Source organism: Centruroides vittatus, unplaced genomic scaffold (assembly GCF_030686945.1).
Source record: "Centruroides vittatus isolate TY-2023 unplaced genomic scaffold, ASM3068694v2 scaffold_2707, whole genome shotgun sequence".
Classification (NCBI taxonomy): Eukaryota; Metazoa; Arthropoda; class Arachnida; order Scorpiones; family Buthidae; genus Centruroides; species Centruroides vittatus.
Window position 1 is genome coordinate 704,543 of NW_027122692.1, and position 27,914 is coordinate 732,456.

General features: G+C 31.3%; 1 protein-coding gene across 7 annotated transcripts in view; it reads right to left on the bottom strand.

The window, feature by feature from the left end:
* Positions 1-35: 35 nt before the first annotated feature.
* shep (alan shepard) overlaps positions 36-27,914 on the bottom strand; it is a 205,514-nt gene continuing 177,635 nt past the window's right edge. For 6 of the 7 annotated variants that reach the window (XM_067285516.1, XM_067285514.1, XM_067285517.1 and 3 more), the window contains 11 exons: positions 16,626-16,684; positions 14,155-14,246; positions 12,684-12,841; positions 12,541-12,602; positions 12,357-12,454; positions 7,599-7,642; positions 6,742-6,892; positions 6,566-6,673; positions 6,394-6,492; positions 6,223-6,326; positions 36-4,735 (listed from right to left, as the gene is read on the bottom strand). In XM_067285516.1, coding sequence (XP_067141617.1) covers positions 6,234-6,326; positions 6,394-6,492; positions 6,566-6,673; positions 6,742-6,892; positions 7,599-7,642; positions 12,357-12,454; positions 12,541-12,602; positions 12,684-12,841; positions 14,155-14,246; positions 16,626-16,684 — 964 coding nt within the window. In that variant the 3' untranslated portion in view covers positions 36-4,735; positions 6,223-6,233. The remainder of the gene's footprint in view (positions 4,736-6,222; positions 6,327-6,393; positions 6,493-6,565; positions 6,674-6,741; positions 6,893-7,598; positions 7,643-12,356; positions 12,455-12,540; positions 12,603-12,683; positions 12,842-14,154; positions 14,247-16,625; positions 16,685-27,914) is intronic. The other variant, XM_067285515.1, reaches the window with a different exon arrangement.

A 27,914-nucleotide genomic window follows, 5' to 3' on the forward strand; every position in this document is an offset into this window, starting at 1 on the left:
CACCTGTCAAGAAAAGAACACACGGATAATACAAATTCCAAACATACATTTTTTTATTGGCCTTTGCTGCATTGGGAAAAAAACTTCCAACAATTGAATCGTTAACAGCCCCAGGGTTTTTTTTGAAATTCTTCAGATGTCGACCGAGCACAATAAGCCTTTTTTTTTGTTTTGTTTACTTTTTATTGTACTCGGCTTAGGCAAAAAGATGGACAGATGTCGATGAACAAAATGCCCGCTCTGAAGTTTTGTTTTGTCTTTTTTTATTTATACACGATCGAGGAAGCCTTCTGATGGCAGGACTGAGGCACTACTAAAAAATTCCTACGACGACACTTTAGAATCCTGGAACTTCGTTTCGAAACAATATTAACGCACTCGGTGTCCATTCGCACTAAAGGAAAAAAAGAATCCTACTCGTAGTTTACAGTTCTCTGGTACAAAATTAAAAACAAAACAGGAGAAAAAATTTTTTCAGTCTTTTTTTTCAATGTCCCGGTCACACACAGTAAGTACGAGTTCTTAGAAAGGTGGTGATGTTGCTTCTTTTGTTGTTTTGTTTTTTGTTGGTTGTTTAGGTGTAACTTCTTACCGTGATGCCGCCGCCATTTCTTCTTCCGCGTGAACATTCACACAATCGACACACGCACGCCACACGCACAATAAACTTGTTTCTGTCATTTCTTAAAAAAGTCCGGCCGCATAAAACACGTCGGCCAGAGAGAAACGTCGTGTATAAGTAATCCTAAAAAAACCTGAATCGATAATAATAAACGGATAGTTGTAGTAGTAGTAGCAATGATGGGCTCTGTAACACGGCAGTCGGTGCTTTTGTGTTTTCCTTCCTTCGAGAAAAAAAGAAAAAGAAAAACGGCTCCTCTGACAACAATAGAAACTGGTGATTTTGGAGGACCGGGTGTTGTTACCGCCGCCGCTGCTGCCGGCGACTCGACGTAAATTCCTTTCTGGCCGAGATGATTATTTTTTGCCTCGTTTAACAAAAAAACACAACGTGTAATGGGCTCCCTCGTTTTCTCGCACCTCTTCGAACACTTCCGCGTGACAAATGTCCCATAAAACGCGACTGAAAACCAAAAAATCTCTCCTGCTGCCTCTTCTTTTTTCCCACGCAGACTAATTATGCACAGCATTACCAACACTTGATTGATTCATTTTAATGTTTTCCTCAAATCGGGAGCTGATTATTATTATTAAGTTACACTCGGCACTTGTTCAAAATGGTTGTTTTGTTTTTTGATGTTCCTGTGTAACCTGCCAACAGATACTTCGGCAAAGTAAAAAACAAAATAGGGAAAATCAAAACGGGAAAAAAAAAACTTTTTTCTTCTTAACAAATGGAGGCATTTACACATTCTGCAAGTAAATGAATTACTAGTTTTAAATATCGGGCATGCGCGCCGTGGCCAAAAAACACTCCCCTCTTCCCCCACGTAATAAAAGCACTCTCTTATTGGATGAACGACAAAGACGACGACAGTTACCGTCCAATTAAATCTTTTATATATATATATATATGTATATTTATGTGTTTTTTTTTTGGTAAAAAAGTATTGATTAACACACGTTTCGCTTCGTAAAATTCCAATTAATTTTCTGACTTTGCTTCAACATATCAAACATTAAAAAAATATATACTCTTTAATTATATATATATAATATATAATGATGTATATTTTATTTACTTTTATATTATATATATATATATAAATAATATTTAAGACTAGTTTCCCTTACTTGCAAGAATGGAATCTCCACATTACTTTTTTATTTCGAGTTTCTTGTATCATCTGCCAATAAGCATGATTTTGTTTGCTCAGCAAACAATGTCAAGGAATGTTAGCACAACACACGGTCTTCACTTAAAAAAAGAAATTTAAATTATCTAAACTTCTAAAAAACCAATTCGAAAACAACTTACAAATTTTGAAAAAGAAAGGAGCTCGGCTTAAGGGGGCGCTGCCAGATACAAAAGAAAAAAGTGATGCAACGCAACAGCCTGGCCAGAACTCTTTCCGAACGCTCGAACGTGCACTAAAGGAAAAAAACGAAACAGAATATATATATATATATATTGCAAGCGAGAAACGAAAGGAATGTCAAGAATATGTTCCTGTATTTTCGAGTTAAAGAACAAACAAAAATAAAATTTCTTCCGGGCCGTTCCTTCGAGTGCCGACCGAAATAAAAAACATTCGTCGTACTCGAATGCACCGGAACGGCCTTTCGAAACGCTCGGATATTATTTAAATTTACTTACAAGGCACGATTAAAAGCCTGCTTAGGACAAAAAGTTTTGAGACTTATATATATAGAAATCTAACGTCTAAGCCTCGACGTACTCCGTTCATAAAAACCAACAGAGCACACGAATAAAAAAATAGTACAGCACTCGATAACAGCCACTTTTTTTGGTTTTTGTAGTTTTTTTTTCTTGTGTGTCAGAACCATGCCTACCAGCAGATAAATCTTATTAGTGGCATGTGGCAAATTACAAAAGAACAATTTGTATTTTTTTTCTTACAATTATAGTGTAAACCCTGAGCACAATGTCAATTTCTCGATACAGGGAAGACAGGAATGACTGACTTGAACACAGGATTTTTTTTTGTTTGTTTGTATCTAATCCATTCTCTCCACTTCCCGAAACTTTGATCCAAATGGGGAGTAATGCTTCTTCGTGATGCGCCCGCTTAGGAAGGGTTCGGATTTCGAAGTTTTGTTTTCACGAAACACTCAAATCGGATGCATACTTTTTGCACTGGAAGAGTCTTCTATACAAAGGCCCTTTAATTTTTTTTATATTTTTTTTAAAAAAACTTCATTAAATGGCCGTTTTGAGCCTCTGGAAGGTCGTCACGCATTCCTTTCCACTTGATCCCGAACGTATTGTTAATAAAGAGCACCAAAATCCATATCCGGACGATACGTGAAACAGAAAATATAATTAAAAGAAATGCACAGGAGGATCTTGACGTCGAGACATCGCTGGCGAGAAGACGAAAAATAAAATAAAAGGGTCCCTCCGACGGTTCACACAGACAGAATAATCATAATTACAAGACGATGAGAATACAAATCGGCACGGTGCCCGTTAGTTAGGCTCGTTAAAAAACGGCGCACCAACTCAAAAAAAAAAAAAAAAAAAAAAAAAAAAATCATCTCTCGAACCCACTCGGAAGCTTGGGCCTTTCCCCCTCCTTTCTTCCAAAAATACACTTCGCAAAATCTTTTATACACAATAATAAGTTACTCCACAAACACTAAATACCATAATTTACAATTTTCTAAAAAAACTCTTAATCCTGATCGCTTGTTTCAGAATCCATTCTGTCCACATTTTCTTTTTCTTCCTATTTTAAAGACCGTGCGACTGGATCAAGTGCAGAAAGGAAATACTGCAACCACCATTAAATATATTTCTTCTTCTTTAGTGTTTTTTATTATTATTATTATTATTTTCCAACTTGCCGTTCTTTTTTCCGCTTTAGGGCACGACCCAAAGCACCATTATAAAGGGCTTTTTTTTTTTTAGTGTTTTTTTCCAGAACTGTTCCACAAATATTCACCTCTTTGGTACCTACAGTTTCGGCCGCTTTCGCACGTTGTTTTAGTTTTTTATTTCCTCCTTTTTTTAAACCGTCATCCCACAATTTTGGAAGGTAAAATTTCTTAGAAAGCCGCTAGTAGGTAGTCAAAGAGGCCAACTTATTTTTTTCTTTTTTTTTTATTTTTGTAATTTTTTTTCTTGCCACACTATGCTAAACTACTACTAAAGCTATGTCTACAGGTCTACTGCTAAATTGTAGACATAGATTGGGGGACCAGGGACGAGACGAGAGACGACATTTAAAATTTGTTTCCTCACAACCACCGTTAGACGAACCTGAACATCGAACACGTTTTTTTTTTAAAAAACAAACATCGTGTGTTTTTTCGTTTTTCTCTTCTTAAACTCAAAAAAACAAGATTACGTAATTAAACAAGTAGTAGAGAAAAAGATCAAAAAACTGTGCCACCGGAGAGAGAAATATAGCCACAAATTCCATACGATAAAAAAATAATCAAAACAAGATGCGTTTTGTGGCACTTTTCCGTTTCTTTTTTTTTTGTTTTCACATAAAAAAATTCCCCTCGGTCGGGATGTCTCCGTTTCTCTCTCTAAAGCTGTATTTTTTTTTGTTAATTTTTTTCTTTTTTTGTGTTTGTGAAACAGTTTAAGTTACTGTTAAATGGCTGCCACGTCCATCGACGGTTCTAAAAAAGGGAAACTACTTCTTGCTGCGATATACTATAAGTTGAGGAATGTGATGGGCACTGGCAACCGTTTCCATAGCTTTTCTTTGTTTGTTTTTTTTTGTTATGTTTATCGTCTTCGTTACCGATGTTCGCGAACTCGCTAAGTTAATAACAACAGACGCCGACTGGCGTCGAGTAGAGAATCTCGAGAAATAACACTGTTTTTTTTTTAAAAAATAGCCTTTGGGATCAATAATAAAATAAAGGTACTTCTCTGCAACTGTAAAACTGTTTCATCTAGAAGGTAAAGAACTTCTCATCACTTTGAAATACAAGAAAAAACAAAGTAACAATCATCGTTCTTGATCATCGGAACAACAAGTCTTGCCATGGACATCTTGAACCACTTTTTTTCTAGGTGATGAGGTTGCAGGACTGCGGTCACTTTGCCGATTTGTTTCACATGCTTTATTCAGATCTGGAATAAAAAAGTAAATTACAATAGAAAGAGAGTTAACCGAATAAGAATAGTACAAAAGTACGGCTGCGATAATTAGAAATCTATATTCGTGTTTAGGAGGAGACGGAAAATTGTCATTAATTAAGGCATATTATAATTGGCTTTAATGAGTTTATAATTACGTTGATGATGATTTTTTGTTGTTAATGATAACGCATCTTTTATTGGCTTTTTCATATGTCTGTGTTTTGTACATTGTATTTTATTGATTCAAACGTGTGGGTACTGTTTAACGGAGTGAACTCTGTTGAACAGTAACTCATCTAATTTGGAAAATTTTGTTCTGTTATATACGGCTATTTTGGAATTGTTTAATTTTTTGGTCTTGTAAATATTACAAATAAAACAAATTACAAATTGAAAAAAAACTTTCCATCTGTTATTCACTGCAACGAGTATAAAATTGAATTCCTGGAGGAACTGTAATTTATTTCTGAAAGTTCTCTACTAAACTTGTATTTATTAATTTGAGTTTATTTAGTTCGATTGTCAATTTGCATTTACTTATGATTGGTCGTCTTATTACATTGAATTCAAATTTAATTTCCTTTAATAATTAATATTTAAGAAAACAGTAAAGCCATTTGCATGGTTGCCTAACTGTGAATTCAGGTAGGTTTGGTTTGGAGGGATACTGCAAAGCAACAGGTGGGCAACGTGCAGAGGAGGAATTTCTATGAGAAATTGGTCCCAATTTTTTTTCCATTTAAAATCTTTATAAAAGTGGATACTATTTAAGACAGTTATTTCTCCTCTCTGAATGTTCTTTACTTGGAGTTGCGTCTCTATGAAATATACCTTTTGTCAATGTCCCTCTCAATATGGCATTGTTTGTATGCAACGTTTTCTGGCATTTGCATTGTTTGGCATTAAACTGCACTAGTGTAATTCCATTATGGGTTTATTTTCTACTATGATTGTAAAACTATCATTTTTTGCCATTATTTCTTGTCCTTAAAAGTGGTTCTCTTATTCAACTAAGTGAATAATGAGGTCAACGTTCTTTCTTACACAGAATTACATTGTAATAAACTTAACACAATGTTCAAGAATGAAATGTTTTCTATTATTTATATGATAATTTTTACTTAAATTAATTGTCTTAAATTGTTATCTAATTATAGGAAATGTAGAAAAATAAACAAATTTCGACATATTTTATATACAAATGAATAGAAGTTGTGTTCTACAATATACTTTAAACCTGTGTAAGAAAAAAAAATTTAATTTTAGGTTAATTGAAGTCTTAAGATAAAAATGAAATGTGATTTCGTTAGATAATTAAAATCACTTCTAAACTAAAATTTAAATATTTCTGAACTTTGTAATAATTAGAACTCAATTTGGAAGTAAAATTGTTCACAAAGCTTACTAATTAAATTTAAGATGTTATTAACCAACTGTATTAAATTAGTAACGAACTACAGAAAATAATCCATACAGACCCATTAAATTGTCACTTGGCTTGAGTGTAAGCCTGATAAGGATGTTGCTGGTCCTCGGTCCCGCTGTTGTTACCACTTACTGGGACACTGGCACTAATAGGGTCCTAAAAATAGTATTTTCAAAATTGTGCTTTTTATTAAATGCAAATTTGGAATGAGAACTCGTCTCACCTCTGAAAGAGGCACTGGCTGGACGAGTGGCGTATGTTGCGGATAGAGGGCTGCGGGAGCCGCCGGTCCGGTGTACGCGGGATGAGTGCCTGTCACGTACTGTAAATAGGTTTGAAAAATTTAGCCAGTTGAAATTGCCAACCGCAACTTAACTAGACTTCAAAAAACTTACAGAAGTACCGGATAGATGAAGTTGAGACATCTGTGCTGTTAACTGGGGAACTGCTAATTGGGGCACTGTGCTATAATGTAAATGTTCCAGTGGTGATGATGGAATTACCTGCGAATACAACTTATTAACGAATGGTTTAAATTGAGAAATTTCAAATAACACTTTGAAATATTTACCTGAACTCCACTCACCTGATGCATTGGTGTTTGAACGATGTACTGATGCTGCGGAACCCAAGCCGTTCCGGGCTGAAGAGGATAGGATGACACTGGTGTGGAATACTGTCTCTGATAACCGGGAACAGGAGCCACGAGTTGAGCTGCAACCCTGAATAAATAATAAGTTGTATGAAATTATTTTTTTTAAAAAGAGTGCCAACTACAATTCATTTGTCACTTTATGACATTTTTTCTAAGATGTTACAAAATAGTGCTGTTTTAAGGAAAATATTTTTGTTCAATTCAAGTTTTAAAATTTCAATTCATTCAATTTTAATTCAATAGATATGATCATATAACACTTATTTAGAGAACAATCCAATACCGAAAACAAAAATTAATTTTTTTCGTTAATCGCGATGCATCAGTATTTTATCGATATTGCTTCTTTAATGTATTTTTCTACACAAAATGAATATAAATCATAACTGGTTCCTATAAAAATATTAAGCAAGCTATCCTGTTTTCTCACAAACGCAACATCAAATTAAAATTATATTCTTGGAAGCACAATCTGAACTATGTAAGTATCATATCCAAATAGCTAATTAAAACTGAAAATCATAGTTGAGTAGTAAGGTAAACAAGGTAACATTCTATTAAGTACACCAAAGGATCAAACAATAAAAGCAAAAGGTTATTCTGTGTAGAAATGTACTTTTTAGATTAGTTTTTAACTTCCGACAAAACCACGGGAACCTAACCTGTTTGTAAGGAAGTACCTGTGTTTGTAACTAGAAATGTCGGAAACGGGCAATAGAGAACGGTAAGAAATAGTAAAAGAAAAATTTTTTATGGAAGAAATATATACTCACCCATTTTGTGACATTCCAGATTGTTCATATGTTAAAGGTATTCCCTGAAAAATAAAATATTCGATATTTCAATGAAAATTACATTTTTCTTAATCAATTTTATTATACAAAACATTACATAACCGACATATAATATAATATAAATTAATCAAACTTTTTGTCAAGGATTAATCAAGTGTCATCTTTGCCGCCATTTTACAATTAAAAACCTTTCTTGTAGTTCCTAACTAATTTATACTTTAAAATTGAGGACATCAAATTTTCCTATCCAAGCTAATCTCCGATTTTCTCAAATTTATTTCGTGACCTTCAAAAAAATGACTTTTGGATTACAGACACTATTTTAAGTGTTCAATGATAAATCAGTTTTGATGTAAGTGGCTGTAAATAAATCTTTTGCTAATTAGAAGAAAAACTATTTTGGTGTAAATAAATATTTGCAGTAAGTTGGCGATGCTAACTCCTCAAAAACACAGTATAACTTCAATCTCCGTCAATATTCTATTTAAAGATTTCAAAAGAGAAAGTTGCAAGAACAACTAAACGAGAATGAATAAAATAAATACTTCATTAGCTTATCTACAACATCAAATGTTAATTGAATATGCCCATTAAGTATTAGAAGATTAGAAGATTAAAGTCAATTCGAGTGTTTTAAATAAAATTAATTAAAATTTTTTGTAAATTAGTGAGAATTTAGAAAATAACATCAAAGTAACTTGAATTATATGTAGCTATTATTATTGTACAGTACAATAGATCTATAAAATTTCCTTTGTAAATGATTGAATGAAAGAAACAAATTAAAATAAAAGTTGCTAAAGGCTATCGTTCGTGATTTTAACTTAGATTTTTGAAGAAAAATCCGTGTTTTTTTTTAATCTTCCAATTAATTTCCATTTTGTTTTGTTTTCTATTCTGCCTACATAATATTTGCAGCTAACCCACTGACTAATTTAAACTATATTCTAGAAACTAGCAGATAGTGTGTGTTAATATATTTGAAGTGTAAGCAGAAATTGGGAGTTTGTTCTGGATCAATCTTTTCTTCTAGAATTTTTTTAAAGTATGGTTTCAGACGTACACAAGATAAAATTCGTCTTACAGAACTTCAGCAATGTATAAATATTTTGGCATTAGCTAACAAAATGTTTATATTTACACTATCACCAAAATGACAAATTACGAAAAATATATGAAGTATGTGTGCCATAGAGATTATATTTACATCATTCTCATATTCCAGAGAAATTGTAACCTCGTAAGTTTACCATTTTATTGTAAAATTGAAATGAATTCATTCAATAGAAAAAGGGTTTTTTACTTCTCCAGAAAAGTTTGTTTTTTGGCATTTACAACATTATGGTATTGCATGCTTCATACACTCTTAGAAGAAAGTATAAAAATAGTTATGTATCCAGAAAAAGAGTAAAAATCTTACCCAAAAAAGTTGTTGCTGCACATTAATTAAGAAAAAGAAGTTTGTATGTTTGACCAGTTTCATTTTAATTTTTCCAATCTAAATCACATTACTGTATACAAAAACAATCTCATCATAAATTATTCAGAAAGTCTACGAGCGTTACGTTAAGTCCAAATTAATGTAACAAAGGCTTCGTACAAGTCAAAACTGTATTTAACTTTCAAAATTAATACCACTTATTGATCCAAGATGGCAGCTTAACAGTCAACTTCTTAATCCAAATTCTGTTGCCTAATGAACTTAACATATCACAAAAATAACTCTGCAATTTTGATTTATCATTGGCTACCAAATTCCAGCTGGGCTATATTACATATGATCATACTTATGACATTTTATTATTTTCTTTATTTATGACAGCTGCAGAAGAGATAATTAGTGTCATAGTTCATATAAATAAATAAATAATTTCGAGTGTTCCTAATTACATTGTTTCCACTGCAGAAAATATTTTCAATCATGTCAAAAAACATAATAGATGTCAGTGATCATTTCTTAATTAATTTTGTATTGATTTAAATGGAAGTATGATTTCTATGAGAAGCTATGTAAGTAACTATATAATTTTTATGTACTATCTATGCTATTGAAAAAGTGAAAATATAGATAAGGTTTGACAACTATGTCCACATTTCAACGTACAAAACCCTATCCTAATTAAGACAACTGTTACAGATGCAAGTTTTTAATTAACTTGCTTTTACTAAGACACTTACAATCACACTAATCCAAACAGTTTCTACCATTCCCTTAACTAAAATTATGGATTTGTACACCTGCAGCTCGTGTATGAAGTAAATGTAAGTCGCACTGCTCATTCTTTTTTTGACCTTGTTTCATTTTACAGTAGCAAACAGATTAGAATAAAGTATCTTACAACAGTAAAAAATGGCCTCAAAGCATAAGCATCATATCCCTGTTAATCTGAACTACAAACAGTTTCAATTAGTTCAGATTAGTGCAACTATGCCATAATGCAAATGGCGGATTTTTTACTTTTTTTTTTATTGTAAATTGATGCTAAATTCTTTTCATTCTAACAGGAAATGTTAGAAGATGAAAGATGAGCATAACAAGGGGCTCAAAACAAGGTCCCAATAAAATCACAAAATTCACTTATAATAGATATGTCAAAGGCATTATGAAAGAAATTGCGGACTGCAGAGTCGACAATAATTCTAAAAAGAGCCCCGAACCTGTATAAAATTTTAAGAAATGACAAGGATAACATTAGGAAGGAAGAAAAAGCAGGAGTGTATAAGATTCCATACGAAAACACACAGCTGGGAATTAGGAAAGACTATATCGACGTTACAACAAGGAATTTGGGTGTAAGACTCGAGGAGCACAAGTATAACATCACAAAAGGTTCCAATGCAACGGTACTATCCCAGATGGCTCAGACCCAAGGCTCGGCAGTTAAATGGAACGAAGTGGACATTATCAAACCAGTGAGCTCCCCAACATTAGCAAAGACTGCCGAGAAAATAGAGATTTATAAGAGCAAACTAGGAAAGGCATGTATAAATGCGAGGGATGCAGAAGGCCTACCGTCGGCCTGGAAGTATATTGTTAAAAAGTCTGCCAGGAACTCATAATCTACACGTTAATTTTTAATGTTCAAAATAGTATTAGTTGATAGTTATATTTAGTAGTATTTCTGAGTTTATTTTTACTTTTTATTATATATATTTTTACAAATTACTTGTATGTTATTTTTTTAATCCGTTGTCAGTTTTTTTTTTTTTTTTAAATTTAAATATTTGTATTCGATCTTGTGGAACGGAAATGTTCCAATTGTCCGTTTTCAACCTGACGATGGCCTATGGAATAGGTCGAAAACGTCTGTTTTAAATAAACTCTCTTGGCAACGATAAAGGTGTTTGGTTTTATTGTCTAATCTTTTGCTGAGCACATTCTATTTAATGCTCTTTCTTACATTTAATGTATTTTGTTTTATTCTCTAGTTTTTTTTTTGCTCTGTGGGTACTAGAGGATCTTTTAATTTCTTGTTTTGTTAAGTTATGGCAATGCAACACTTGGGTGATCTGCCTAGGGGGAATGCCTTCCGGAAGGTCTTAAGGGAAACTGACTAGAGCAGTGGTTGGCAATCTTTCTGATCTCACGGATCACTAAACTCGCAATTTTGAATCCTGTGGACCGCTGTCATGAATTTTTTTTAAACGATATAATATCTGTAGAATAATGATCATAAAAGTTCAATTTTACTATATTAATATGAAACTCGCATCTTTAATTATAACAAATTAATGCAAGCCTACAGTTCATTGCTGCTTGTTTGAAATAAGTTTATGGATTCTTAGCACTTTCCATGAAGGACAACAATCGCACTCACAATATTGTCTATTGTTCATTATTTATCGATAACAGCCACTTCGTATTTAATTTTAGATTTTGCATTTCTTTCGTAATACTTCGCATAACCTTCAGTTGATCAATGTCTAAATTTCTCTACAGACTACCCAAATTTTCTTGCAGACCAGAACTACAGGACCTTTTTAATCAAGCCTTTTGCATATCTGACCAGGTATGCATATGGTGAGGAACAAATCACCCCAATACATTCTTTGAGTTTTTTGACTTGTTTGGAGTCGTTCCCAAAGTGATAGATCAATAAATTAATCGCCCGGCTGTTCGACCTAGATTTCTAAAGTTAATAAGTTAAGAAAAAATGGTTCAAAGTACATATTGAATGTACTAATTTTTTAAATTGAGGAATTTTCAGAAAACAAGTTTTCTTCAACAATTGGCCAATTTAAATTCTACCACACAAAGTGTGAAACGAAATTGGAGAGAGAAAATATTACACAGTGTTACAATCAATCTAAAGTTATTATCCCAAGTACAACTTTTGTACTAATCTTTAATATTAAATTATTGGTGTTGTTCATTCTTAAAATAACTTTTTATTTAATTCTAACTAATTTATAGATTTATCTATATTAAACTGTCTACATTAGTTTTCTGGTGTTTCTCTATTTTTATGACAATGAAAATAACAGCTTGTCCAAAGCCCAATAATTTGGCAGATTGTCTGACTTTAATCAAAAATCATGTTTGTTGAGGTGAGTGTGTAATGCTATTGTATCATTGACTGATCAAAATAAAGTTTGTTTATTATTTATATACTTAAAGGAAAGAAATGAAATTCATTAGAAGATAGAAACACTGAGATAATATACATGAATTAATCTTGGAGAAAGTGGCCCAGGAAAGATTAAAATTAGATTTGGACAGGGGAAAAAATATCTTACTTCTCCTTCTCTCCATATCCGATGCTCTTGATTCTTATACTGATTTCTCCTTTTGTTACCACCGTCGGCAAACTTTACTAGAAGAGGTTCTTTGGACCCTGTGACAGAAAAATTATTATAGATAGCTTTTAATATTAATTAATTATATCAAAAATGGATTCTGTGAAAAAAATCACAACTCAACCTTGCAGTATGTTTCCGTTAAATGTAGATATTATGTGTTCACACTTTTCTTTACATTCCATCCTAAAATTGTATTAAATTCGTTTAATTTCCAGCTAGCAAAATTTACTAATTACACTAGAAAGTGTCTCAAGTTCTCCTCACCTTGCAAATCCAACACCTCGCGATTGCATGTTACTGTCTCGTAGGATTCGAGTAGAAATAACCGTTCCGTACGGTGCCAGCATGCCCTCTAAATCGGTTTCGGCCATACAGGGAGGGAGATTTGCAATGTACAAATTCGTGGGATCCTGCTCTTGTTGCTATACAAAAAAAGTTTTAATAACAAATCTCTCACTGATGTAAATATGTAAATTAGTACATACTTAAAACTTTTATAACATGTAATACATTGATTTGATAATTTTATAATAATGGTTGGTTCTTAAATACTATAATGTGTGTCCACACCTTATAGTGTTTGAGAACCAACAAATTTTATAATATTTGGAATTACTGAATTATAAAAAATATTTTGATAAAGATTTAGTTAAAAAATGCAACCAAGTACCTAATGAAAGATCTGTATTGTGTGTGACGCCCAATTTTTTTTTTTCAGAATTTCGTGACATATCAAATGTTTGTTATAAACATAAATGCATTAAAAACCAAATTTATTTTTAACCTGACCAAATTTTCGTTGTTAATATTCAGTAATATTTGGTTTTGTATTCCGAATACATTCTGTGATGACTTGACATTTCGTTTTGGGCTTCTTGGTTGTCAAAGTTTAAGCATTACCACGGATCCAGTGCAATGATGCTGTCAGATAGAAAAGTAAGACAATGTCTGTTTTGTCTCTGCTCCAATTCTAAAAAAAAAGCATTTTAATTAGATATACATTCCTTTCACATTTTAAGGAATTTTAAACTTTGGCAACCAAGTAGCCTCAAAGGAAAGGTGGGTCGTCACAGAAGTGTATAAATGGGTGACAATCTCGACAGACCATCTTCAATTTTAATTAATAAAATATCTGATATTTAATTTTACTCAGTTTAGAAATAGTTATGATTTACAGATGTGTTTTTACAGTGTTTACAGATTATCGGAAAGTTTTATGTAACTTATGCCCCAATTTAATTTTATCTGTTTTAGTTTTCTGTAGTCTTGGAACTGTTAAAGAATATTTGAATAATGAAATGTTTATAGTAGAGAAGTATGTCAAGAGCTGCAGCTATCTTAGTGATAAGCAGCAAAAACTAAATGTATTAATAGAAATATTCAAAGAGTGTGTGTGTATGTGTGCGTTTGTAAAAGGTGCGATGATATTGCATTAAGCTAAGTAACTTCTTTGCAAATATTGGTATCTTTAGAATGGTTAGATTACATGAAAAAAATATACCTTGTCTTTTTAAAAAAGGAAAGTAATATTATCTAGTGTCTTTTTACTTAATTCTTTAAACAGATAGAAAGCTTGCACAAATTTACTTTGCCACTGTTGGTTTATAAGAATTTTTATGTAAAAAAGCCATCTAAATGAAATATTTTTAATTAAGATGTTTTGTTGAAAAAACAAACGATTAGGATTTTGCAATTTCCAAACTTTCTGACAATGCTAAATGTACGTATTCCATACCTTTGCCATTTGAGCCTGAACTCCTTGAGCTTGAAGGGCTTTTACAGCTGATTCGGCCGACACTGGAGATTCAAAATCCACAAAACCATAGCCTATATTTGATTAAAAATATAAAATTAAAGATTTAGAAATAAACAAATTAACTTTATATTTAAGAATCCATCATCATCAGACAAATATAATAAATGAAAATAAAATAGTTTGGTACTATTTACTGGTTTAATTTATGGTGTAAAAAGTCAAAAGTCAAGCAACTGAACTATTTGACTTTTTACACCATATTTTTGTACATTTTATTTATTTATTTATTCAAAATTTTAAAAATCAAATTCAAATATAAATTCTCATACATCAGACACCAATTTGGTAACCACTAATAAGTGACTGCCAGAAAACCATTGCAAGGCAAGCTGCCCGTTCCCGGAAAACCATTAATCAAGCATTGTCAAGCGTGAGAACTCATTGTTAAATTGAGGTTAGGTTCCTAGAAATAATAATTTGAACTGATGTAATTAATTACATTTACTAAAGGATTAGAAGGCCACCACCAATAGGTATAGCCTTGGAAAAGGAAAGATAAAGAGTTATAGTAGAAGTGAGAAGAGAAAGGTAGATAGGAAAGAGTGAAATATGACATCTCGGTGCACCTGCCGAGTGCCATTTATTAAACACAAAAAAGTACAAAGCTAAAAATACAGTGGTATACAGTATAACTGCCTCTGTTTTGAGACAGTAGAAGCCCCATTACGGCTGATTTGCCTTGGAGCTCAACAAACGAATATGCGCGAATGTACAGCACAATCTGATTGGGGTGTAGACAAATCCTCCATGCATGGAGGGAATAGAGATGTCATGAGAGGGCACTTTGATCACTGTTGCAAATAGTTAATTATCATAGTTCACTATAAAGAGTCCATCTTTAAGCCAAATGGACAGTCTGCTCTATATAAACAATTAAATATTAGCATTAACATATCATATAATAAACCAGTAGCTCTAGTTCACATTTGTTAAATTGTTAAATCCTTATAACTGACAACATATAAGATGTACTACTTCTTTCATTTCATTTGGATGTGTGGCTGCTTCAGGTTCCAAAAGAGATAAGTCCATTAATGCCTCAGAGCACAATTTGATCTTTAGTAGTAAAAACAAAAAACAAGAAATAAAATGTAAGGCTTTAAGAGAACCTATCAATTAGTAAACAACATATATAGTGAAGATCCAGAAAGTCTAAGTAATTAATGCTTATAATTGACACTATAATGATAAATTTTTTTATTCCAAGACATGTATGAATGTTATTTTTATATACAACATACCAAACTTAATGCCAGATTCTACTGGTTTCAATTTGACAAGTTGTATTATATATATACTCCACTCTTGCTAATCTGGCCATTCCGCGCACACAGGAGTGCCAAATTTGCAAAAATCCCAGATTACTGTGTGTGTAGAGTTCTGAAGCCTTTAGACCTGTATACACTCAACGAATGCCACGATATGCTGCCCCTCAGTACCTTTTTGGAGCTAAGCAAGAAAATAATATGGCACACTTACATTCAATACTGTACATGGAAACTAAACCCAAGTAAATGGGAAAACAAAAATGTTACTTGACTAATGTTTTCATGGAAATGGAAGTGCGCACTGGAGACGTGTTGGATAATCGAGAGGCCAAATTAGCAAAAGTGTACTGTATTAACAAATAGTTAATTATTAGCTATGAGTATATATTAAAGAGTTTTTGAAACAAAGAATTATCAATATTGTACTTAAAAACAACATGAACGTTATAAGGTTACTATCAATTCCACGTTCTTCCGCGTATACGATAACTTTTTCAATTTTTGGCCAAATCGTAACAATGTCTCAAAGGCATTTGAAATGTTTAAAAAAAGTTCACATTAAATGCTCTTTACCAGCAAAGCTTACTTAAGTTGACACAGCCATCAAAATATAGCAGAAAACCCAGTTATTGGTGAATAATGCACAATGTTTGCTATTTGTGACGACCGACAATTGCTGTTTCTGACTGCAAATGTAAGACCACTGTAGATTTTAAGATCTGCATCCAGTTTGGACAAGTAAAATTATGTAGAAGAGAGTCTCAATAGTCAAGAAACACATTAATTTTTATTCCTGACTAATACTTCTAGATAATTCAGCCATCTGAGTGTCTTTTCAACAGTTTCTAAATAATTTAATTATAACAATAATCCAAAAAAGATGACTAAAATGTTAAAGCTTTACACTGGATAAGATTGCACGTTCACATTTATTGTACTAGAAGTGACATAAGTTAATCTTAGTGTTTGTGTACACAAAAGAAACACTTTAACTGATTTAATTAAATTTCATTTGTTACTCGAGAGATTATTTCATCTCCGCCACATTCGAAAGAAATCAATTAATTTTCTCAAAAAGCATTTTATCATCTTAATTAATACCGGAAAAAAATAATTACTTACCTTTACATTTATTGGTATTTTTATCCAGTATTGCTTTAGTTGATATTATATTTCCGTATCTGAAAAAGAAATAAAATTTAATATAAATTGATAACTGCAATTTTATAAAAGTTAATTAAAATTTACAACCCGAAATGGTTATAACTAGACAACTACGAATTAAAAATATCGCATAAATTACGTTAGAAACAGATAAAGTATTAAATCTATGCAATTCGCAACACTCGACGTGATTCTCGCTAAGCATCGTAAAATTAACGTCGAATACAGTTTGCTGATAAAATTTATAAATTTAATTTTCAAAATTACAAGTTCGACTTATAACCAAAGTTAATTAATAAAACAGTTACTTGGGATTAGTTTCATTTTGTTACACTTTTCCATTTACTGTATGCAAAATTATGAGACTTTTTTATTAGTAATCTCATCACACAAATTTTTTAGTTCAGTTGAATACATACATTGAGTTAAACTGCATAATTTAATTAACTTTCGACTTAATTCTAGTACAAAAATAACGACTTTTAAATGTGTTTGACTATTAGCTAACCCACCTTTATGTTATGTTATCAGTCAATACTTTTCTAGATGTATATCAAACATGATTCTTGATTTAAAACTGCATTTATTTATTCTCTAGCTTTAAAAGCTGAAGCTACCATCACTTAAATATATAAAGTATTTATATCTTAAAACCAAACTTTTTGTAACAAGCTCCAATGATTACTGGCATTTACTTCTATGTGAATACAGCAGTTACTTGGCTCAAAGATGCACCACAGTTTAAAATTAATTTTACGTTTTGTTAAATAATAAGATAGAAAAACTATAAAAAAAACGTCACAAAATATATAATATTTTACAGCTCTATTTCAACGCTCTTCTGTGTATAAATAATTTAATACCACACTTTAAGAGATATTTTAAATTTAAATAGTAGTTTAAAGCTTCTTTAAACAGATCTGCCCATTGAGCAGTATGGCAAAAAAACGTCTATTATTAGTGCGTAATGCATATTCGATCCACCCACGACGACTTCCAATTTGAATCGTGAATGTAAGATGCTGTACACTACGGTGAATTTCAGTTTAATCCATTTTTACTTGTCATCTTAGAATTGAGAAAATGTAGTACACATTTAGCCACATTATTCTGAATCAACTAGGCTTCATTCATTTAACTTCTACCTGGAGTGTTTTTATTAGACAAAAACATGTAGTGGTTTACATTGATAAAAACATTCATCAGAGTTAATTTTCTTTAACTACTACTTTGATATAAATTCCACTTAACAAATACAGGTATGCCTCGCCTTACGTCGATAATTGGTTCCGGGAGAGGCGACATAAGTCGAATTTACTTGTGTAGTTACAACGTAAGTCGAAACCACGGTGGAAAACACCAATTATAAGCACTTAAAGACTGCTAAATAAGACAACACAGAGACAGATGTTTTTATGTTTCGTTCTCTAGGATTTATCATGATTATATTAACATTTACTGTAAATATACATATTTAAATATGATTTTGTGTGCTTTTAACGCTTTTCTAGTGATATTACAACTTCAATATTTGTGGCGAACGGATGTAAAGTCAAATAAAATGACTTACACTTGATTTTTATTTTTTCATATACTTTTTTGACAAACGACGTGTAATCGAGAACGACGTAACTCGAGGTATACCTGTATATAAATCAAATTCAATCTAACTGAATTCAGGGTTATGACAACAAAACAGACTTTTCGTCGGATAATAAAATAACCGGAAAACTTGAATGTCGGCATGCATAACGATTTAACGATTGAATTTTGGAAATTAAATCAATAATTTTTCAACAAACTGCATTTAACTTACGAATATATAAAATTGTAACAAATAAGGAAAATAAAAATTTTATTAAGAAATTACCATGAATACACAGATTATCTTTTAAAGAAAACTTTCATTTACATAGATAAAAACTGTGTGTTTTTGTAGGAGATACTTACCAAATGATACTATCTGATCGACAAGAGAACTATTTAGAAGAAAGATATGATCGAAACAAAGAATATAGAGCAAACGAAGTTAACGAGACAGTCGCAGGAAAGCGTACGCTCTCAGTCCGTTAACACCTTAATTGGATCCGAAGCCCATAGCGGACTCAAGATAAAACATTTCTATATAACTCGGCCTTTTAAACCGCAAAGAAAATGATGAAGTCCATCTGTTGAAGACAATGATATTTAAAATTATCTAAACTTTGCTTGCATGGATTTCGTTTTATTATTTAACATCTATATATCATTTTAATTCAACAAGATATGAAGCAACAAGCAAATATTAAAACAAAATAAAAATTTTTGATGACATTTTCAAAGAAATAGAATAAACAACTTTTTTAATATTTATTTTTTTAAATAAATATTAAATGTAGAGAACCGTAAAGAATTATATATTTATAAGATCCTGAATACAGATTAAAAATAATATTGTTATTTATACAAATGATGTAAATTCCAGTACTGTTTAGAGTTTCGTAGGCTTGATTCTGTATCAAAACGAATAGTAACGATAGTTTTATGCAGATAAGCATTCTTCTTGATGTTTAACGAAGGGATTGATAATGCTTAATTTGCCGAAGCCGTCCGGCTTCGGAGACCAGACTTATTTGCATTTAATCAATAGGAAGTTGTCATATTAGATCATCATAAATGTCAAAGATATTTAAGACAACATTATAGAAAATACTGTATCTATCCAGTTAAACAAGAATTATCTATACTATTTAAAGTAAAATTGCAATGTCTTCCTTACTCTTGATCTACAAAATGGTGTAACTATAAGTTAAATAAGATGTCGGCTAAATGGCAGTAAGCAACAATTCGATTCGAGAAAGTAAATTTAAAGGAAAAATCGAGGCGGCTTATAATTCGGGTCATAAATCTGATCAATCCGGGCAAGTGAAGTTAATAAATAACGAAACGGCTTTTATGTTTTTTACGAACTACTATAATCGTTGTAACTTAATAAGAAACATTTTAAAAATGATTTAAAAACTGATACAATAAAATACTAAAGACAAACTGTTGAATTTAGGAAGTATTTCTGGATCAATCAATACTATAACCTGATCCATAATTATTTTAAGATTTATTTTTCAGCTTGTCTGAAAACGTTGAAGGTAAAGAAAGAATTAATTCGTACATAGAATATTTCTGAACTATTAAAAAATTTGTTCTCGCCGAACATTTGAAATTCTTTCCCACAACAGAGAGATTAACACATTTGCAGTTGTTGTTTATTCTATGAATAGCTTGTGTGGAGTATACTGGGTAGAAAAAGTGAGCTGTTACATGTGTACATCAATTACCAAATTAAATATTTTGTACCGAGATCTCGACAAGTAGTTTTCAATATAGATTATTTGTATCAGATTGAGTAGCTTTTAGACTTTAATTTTCAACGTTTCTACGCAGATTTCTTAAAATGACTGAAAGTAGTAAAATACTGAACTGAGCATCTGGTAAAAATATTTTAAATTTAAATCTTTTTTATGAAATTTTATCCACGAAATGTATCAAACAACATGCGGAATTATATCCGATATTTGACAAACAACCGTCATCTACGTCAATTGTTAAAAAAGGTAATTGCATTCTCTGAAATTAATTTTTGTAATTATTAATTTCCATATTACTAACTGTAAGGTCAATTAAATTTAAGAATTTTAATTATATTCTTAAGAATAATTAAATGAAATTTGTGGATTGGCAGTTTATTAAAAAAACTGAAATAAAAATTTGACAAATATTTTTCCTTTTACCGAACTATTTTTTATTTAAATATGTTATTACATAAATTAAAAATCTGTAAATTTAACTGATAGATTTATTGATTGACACGAAGTATCGACACGTTACCAAACTATGTATTTAGGTTAAGGAAAGACCGACGTGCAGAGAGTTTTAACGAGCAATAGTATCCGGCGGTCAAAGAAGCTATTAAAAGTGTTGACGCAATATCCGTGTTACTTACAAAATGCAGAAAAATTGCAGGACATTTCAACCATTCTATAATGGCAAAGCAAGAATTAGAAAAAATACAAATTTGACTCAATCGAAGAGTTTTAAAAGTTTTGCAAGACTCGCCGACGCGCTGGAATTCCAGCTATTATATGTTGGAAAGACTTTATTGCATTAAGGATTTGTTGTTGCTTTATTCTGTTAATAATAAAATAGAACAGCTTGATGCCGAAGAGTGGATTTTAATTCAAGAATTAGTGAGAGTACTGAAGCCTCTGGAGGATACCACAAAAAAAATTGAGCGCACAAAACACATGTATATCCGACGTTATTCCTCTAGTACGAGCATTAAATAAATTGTATGACAAAATTCAAATTTCTGCTAATAGTGGGGAAACTCTCAACATCGGCACACTCGCCATTCGTGATTTTTTGTCTTCTTTGAAGAATGAATTAATTATCATTTTTCCGAAATCGACAAAAATATATTGTTCCAAATAGCAACATTTTTAGACCCATGTTACAAAGGTAAATTCTTCAGTGACTTCTTATCAAATTTATAAAACAGAAATTACAGCTATATAAACAGAAGTAAATATCACAACAACTACAATTAGCACAGAAAAACCAAATGCTGTAAGAAAAGAACATTGCAACAATTTAGAAGACTCCACGGCAAATATGTTAGATAGTGACGACGAAGATGAGGGATCTGAAAACCAAATATCATACACTAATGCTAATTTTCTTACAGAATATGCCAAAGAAAAAAGATTATGAAGAGACCAAGATCCATTAAAGTATCGGGAAATTAACAGTAAAAAATTTGGAGGTCTTAGTCACGTGGCTCGCGCACATTTATTGTCACCTGCAACAAGCGTTCCAAGCAAGCAGTTTTTCAGTGCAGCAGGAATTATTTATGATCCTCATATTAACAGACTTTTGGGGGATAAAGCTGCCAAGTTACCCTTTTGAAGTACAATTTACCATTAATTAATTTTGATTATGACATTTAATTTTTTTGAAGTTTCAAAAAATGTGATTATTTTATCTGATAATTTGATGATTCTTTCAACTAGCATTAGAGGTTTGATCTCACTATAAAGATAGTTAAATTAATACCTTATACTGGTAACTTACTATAATTAATGTTTCAATATTTAATTTTTGCAATATGAATGTGCCGAATATGTAATTTTAAGAAATAAAAAGTGATTTGAGTTGAAGTTATTAGTATTTTATTGCTACCTATCTTTAAAATTTCATATAAGTAATGAAATCCATTAAGATAAAAGATCTGTTAAAGATCCAATAAAAAGTAACGGATACAGATACAGATTTTTTTCCTCCCTCGGATATCCGGCACATCACTAGTTATAACAACTTTTATAAGAAAACAATCTTTATTATATTTTCAAAACATGGGAATAAATCAATAAATTCATTTGACTAACACAAAAAGTAACGATCGTTATTAACTACTACTTAACCTAAAAATTTTGACGATATTCTCAATTTGAATTAAGTTTTATCCTTTAAAGCTAATTTATTCATTAAATTTCGTCGCACGAAATTGAAAAGTAAGATAAAGCCATTCTTAAAAGTGTAGTATTTTTATTCCAGTCAATAAAATTCAGAAAAATGGCAATTTTAAATATTTTTCTCCTTAAACAAGTCCAAAATGAATGAATGTATATATTTATTTATGGTATGTCGCACTAATATTAAGGAGCCATATTGTTTGCGTGTTTTAGCGAGGATAAAGTGACGAAATAATTTTTCTGGCTATATAAATTCTGTCTTTAACTGTTCTTTTGCATTTGACCGAATCAATTTTAATCTCAGTTTTTCAAATTGCTTCTCTATTTTCCTCGTAGTTTAATATAATGACATCTTTATTTAATTGCATCTCTTAAATGATTTATTCAATTTGCTTTACTATAAATAACATCCAAAACTTCGTACAAAACTTAATACTATTGATTTTTGTGTATGCCGCTAAAATGCTTAGTGAGGACGATAACCGGCTATACTAGTTGGATGTATTTAAAAAGCTACTGAATGAATTTTAGTTTTCATTCTATCAAATGAGGAGCTATGTCCTTAGTGCATTCTCCCTTTCCTCTTTTTTAAATTAAGTCTTTTAAGGAAAACAATATAATTACAGTAGAGAATCGATTATCCGACTCAATTGGGGACTGGGGTTGGTCGGATAACCGAAAAGTATGAAAAAATACATTATTAGTATAGTGTATTAGGCCTGGTTTAAATACTGGCCTCCCTTTCATGGTCGAGCCAGTGCCGCCAGCTAAAACATGCAAAACTTTAACAAAAAGAATATTAAAGTAGCCAAGACATAACCAAATATTGTAGCGCCACATCACTAGCGGACATTTGAATTTGCCGACTAGAACGCGGTCGGTTAATCGGGGGTCGGATAATCGATGCTATACTGTATTCACAAAATACTTTCTTCAGAAATTATTTCATGGAATTCTTTCATACACCTACTTAATATTAAGAATTTTATTGTTTATAAATTTCCATTTATAAAGTTATAGATGGAAAAAAGCAGTTACTTCTTAAATTCCATTAAAACGTGTAATTATTCTTCTCTGTTTTGCCATGATGATGGTTTAAGTCAATTAGTCATTTGCATTTTGCATTTACTTTTGTTTATGGTAATCTGATGATCATAGGAACCGTAGAAATGTTTTTCTATTTCGATTGACTCTCTGCAATAACGGTGTTCTTATAGTAAATGTCTCTGAAGATGAGCTTGAAAAATTTGGCAATTTTCTGTGTAACTTTTTGTTGAATTCTATTTCCATTGGCATCTTTTGAATTATTACCATGAAGATTTATTGTATGTAATCTTCACTTCATAAATTACCTACCATTACTTACAAAATGCTTTATTTAAATGGGGGTTTTTTTTTTTTGTCAGCCATCTCATTGCAGTATTACACAGTTCAAGAAGCATTTCTGGAAACAGAATTTCAATTTACCTCACAAACTACAGGATTTTAAAAAGTCCGATTTAAGACCATTCGGTGACAGTTTTCCCACAAACCAATTAGACAACAACAGTGAGAATTTATTGTTTTGGAAACCGACCAATTTCTTGCATAGAAAATGTATATAATCAGGCCTGGGAGTGCCATTTCCCCTCTGAAAAAGTGAGTTAAAATACAGAAAAAGTGAATAAAAAGTGAGTGCAATAGTGACAAAACAAAATGAAAACACAGAAGGAAAACTGGGTGGTATAAGTTGTTATTTTCTTTTTATTCTGTTATGGTTAAACACACTTTAATAATTTCCGTATATACTGTAATACAGCAGCCACTCCTTATATCACGCTTTTTTGGTCCCCCAAATTTTAAAAGCATTCGAGTCAATAAATTTTAATCTACTAATTGCCACTGAATTTCTATTTGAAACGAAATACGGTATTTTATTTCTACTATTGTCCTTGAAACTACCACTGAAGGTGAAATAATAAATTTGTCAAGAGCTAAATATGCAGAACAGGTGGATGGATCAATTATCATTTGTTTCCTTTTGATATAAAGCTTGTTTATTTATAAGTTTTAAGTAATGTCTCCTCATTTACAAGTTTCTGTGAATTCGAAATTTCACACCTTTATGTGAATTAACAGTATTGTGTCAATTCACGTAAAGGTGTGAAATTTCGAATTTGCCTCATAATGTGCAAGGAAAAGATGTAATTCTGAAATTTTTATACAGTAGTAACTTTATTTTGCTTCTTACAGAATTCAAAATGTTTCTGTGCACTTTTTCCCCCCTTTCTCTTATTCTTTTCATTTTCCAATTGTTCTTGATAATTTCTATGCACCGAGGGAGCTAATTTCAGTAGTCCTTTGTAATTGGTACAAGGTGAACTTTGGTCGTACACGTTTAGTCCCTCCTTAACCTTTTGGCAAGCGTGTAAAAATTTCTCACGCCAGCAATCACGTGTTGTACTTTTTACAACACTTCGAATATTTCCACTTATTTGGTAAATAATATATGTAGATATGAATTTACATTTTCGTTTACTTCTTCAGTCTCTCGATTAATGCACAATTATAATCGGCATAAAAGAAAAGATTAAAAAATGCATATTTCACAAGTAAAGTAACCACACATTTTATGAAAATAATACTTACTATATGGAATAATTATACTTGTAGTCAATTTAAACACACATTTAGGAAGATATAGATGTGATTTAACGTTAACAATATGCTACGAAATCATTAATATAAGAGGGTTTAAGTGTAACAGTGCTTAAACTAATGGAGCTATGACATTAATATTTTAATCTGTAGGTAGTGAATTGCTTATTTTTAATATTAAATTTATAAAACACTCATTCCTACTTTAGATAACACCTTTAAAAAACCTTTAAGAAATATAAAAAGTGATCTTTTTACACTTACAAAACACAAGACGAAAATGTTAATGCAGAATATTAATTTGAAAAATACAATAAAACGCTAATTAGAGCAGCAGCTTCAGACAGCTGGTCTACATTGCAAACTTCTGTTTAATTTTATATTGCAAGCAATTGTAACCAGCTGGCTAAAGTTATTTAATGCATCTACCTTTTCGTTTCTTTTTTTTACTTATAAAAGTCTTTTGACATTTTAAATTTGACAATACATTCGTATATGCAATACTTAAACACAATTGCTAATTTAAATAATTATCCTATCAAATGATAAAATTACTGTCAAACTCTTATTCAAATAAGATAGTCCAAGCTAGTGTCGGCTATAAATTTACGATGATTAAAAAAATGCCACATTGGATATAATTATAGGGTTAATGTTATCTATGGTTCCAAAATGGCGGCTTGACTCTGATTCCAGCAAATAGAAGAAAGGAAACAGTGGGGACGCACGTTCTAACCTAACCTATTCTAATAAATTACCATAATTATTAATAATTATTATAGAAGAAGGGAAATAGTGGGAACGTGCGTCCCCACTGTTTCCCTTCTTCTATTTGCTGGAATCAGAAATGAGCCGCCATCTTGGAACCATAGGTAACATTAACCGTTTTTTCAAACCTCTTGAGTATGCTGTCGATGTTATCTGCATCTAAACGGACATGTTCGGCTTCAAACCATGCATTTAAAATATTCTTTTATGACATATCCCAAAATGTAAGTAAAAACTCCAGAAACAGTTATCCAGATTCCAGTTATTAAGAATCCAAATAACACTTAAACAGTTATCTGGATTCTTAATTTATGCATTCAGACTGAGTTTAAATACAGAGCAATCTTCCTGATTAAACAATTATTTACATTAATTAGGATGCCCCTCCTGTGATTTTTTTCTGGCTCTGCCACTGGTTAAAATGTAAACATTTTATTTATATTTGACAAAAAATTAATACAGTTAATATATGTAACTAATAGTACTTATGTATTGTATTTCTTCTGTTCTTTTTGTTTAATTTATGCTTTGTTTGCACCAAATTAAAATTATTATACTAAAATTTTTAATTTAAAATGTGTGTATTTGCATGAATGTATTATAAAACTTCTAATCTGAAATCTTCTCTTTCTCGAATTCCTTTTCGAGTGAAACTGGATTGTCGGTCTGGTAAACTCTTATATAATGTAAGGTATTTTTCTACTCCTAAACTCAAACTCGGCAGGCTCATCAATCTATTAAATTCTGCAAATCCTTTTGACACGTTAGCCAGTTAAGCCACTTTAATATGGCTGGATAAAAAAAGCAAGCCAATGACATCACAGTTGCAAATTTAGCAGCAAAATTGCTAAAATCTAGCTTTCCTGTACTAGCATCAATCAGCTTAAAATTATGTTCTGCTCTTGGTGGAAATGTGGTAGTGGTTTTTTTGTGTCACAGCGGGAAGAGGAGAGGAAGTTACAGTAACTAAGGTTTAGTTTTTTGTTCTTTAGTTTTTATTGGAGGATATCGATTTTCTAATAATTCATATTTTTATTTAGAGAGAATTCTTCATTCTTGGCAACACTCTTGAATTTTATCTTCAGAACTTTGAAATACAGTAGAGAGTCGTTAATCCGAATCGCCGGTTATCCGAACGATTTTCAGTCGAACTGTGTCGTGCCGAATCGAACGTTTTTGATACTAGATTTACTTCTAAAGTATAATTTTCATGTTTTTATATTCTTCAATATATTTATTTTGTTTGTACAAAATAAAGAAATAATTTTTAACGATACAATAGCCTCGATCATCATTATAAAAATTTTCGTTAGGCTTAAAATCGACGAAAATTCAACACGAAGCAACGGAGAAAAATTTGAACATCGGACGGGTCAATATATTTTTTCGTACATAATCGGTTATCCGAACAAATCACTAATCCGAACCACCCCAGTCCCCAATTGATTCCGATTAACGACTCTCTACTGTATTGAGCTATTTGAACCCAAAAAATAAAATAGATAAAAAATAAAATTACATTCACAATATCAGTTTTTGATATTGAATGAACACTTTTACATTAATAAAGATCTATTCACAAATCACCTAAATTTTCCTGTTGATAATTTCCTACAGGTAATTCATATTATTAGGCTAAACTGGACTTTTGAATACATTCACAAGTGTAGACAGTGAGATAGTTTAGTGATGTCTAAGTTTGTGACATTTAACATTACAGCATCACATATCATTCTAATAATGATTCAGATAAATATACTGCAGAATTACATTTGCTTGTACTTTGGCATTTGAATAAAAATTTGCTCTATATATATATATATATATACATACATACACACACACACACACACCTCCATATCCATATGAAGAACTCTCCATAAGTCAAACTGGCCATTTTTTTGTTCCTTAAAATTCAAGATTTAGAGGTTTTACTGTATTAATATGGAAATAAAAGATTCTAATTATGGACTGTAGTAAGAAATAATGATTTTTGATTGACTAATCTAAACGAATATTTTATCAGGTTATATAGGTAGCAACACTTGGAGTTTATTATTTTATGAGACACTGCCACCCAATAAAATTTAAAATGGAAGCAAATCAAAACAACATCTGTTGTAACAGTGATATAGAAAATCAAAAATTTGCTTCATGTGGTTCAAGCAATAAAGCAAATCAATTCACACAATCAGTGAATGGAATTTTATGATTGTTACTACAACACAAAATTGGACATAAATTGAGTCTTGGTGAAATCGGTGAAGCCACATAGCTTCAATTTGGAATTAATTATTTTCATAATTTAGCATGGAGTCAATATCTCCTTTTTCAT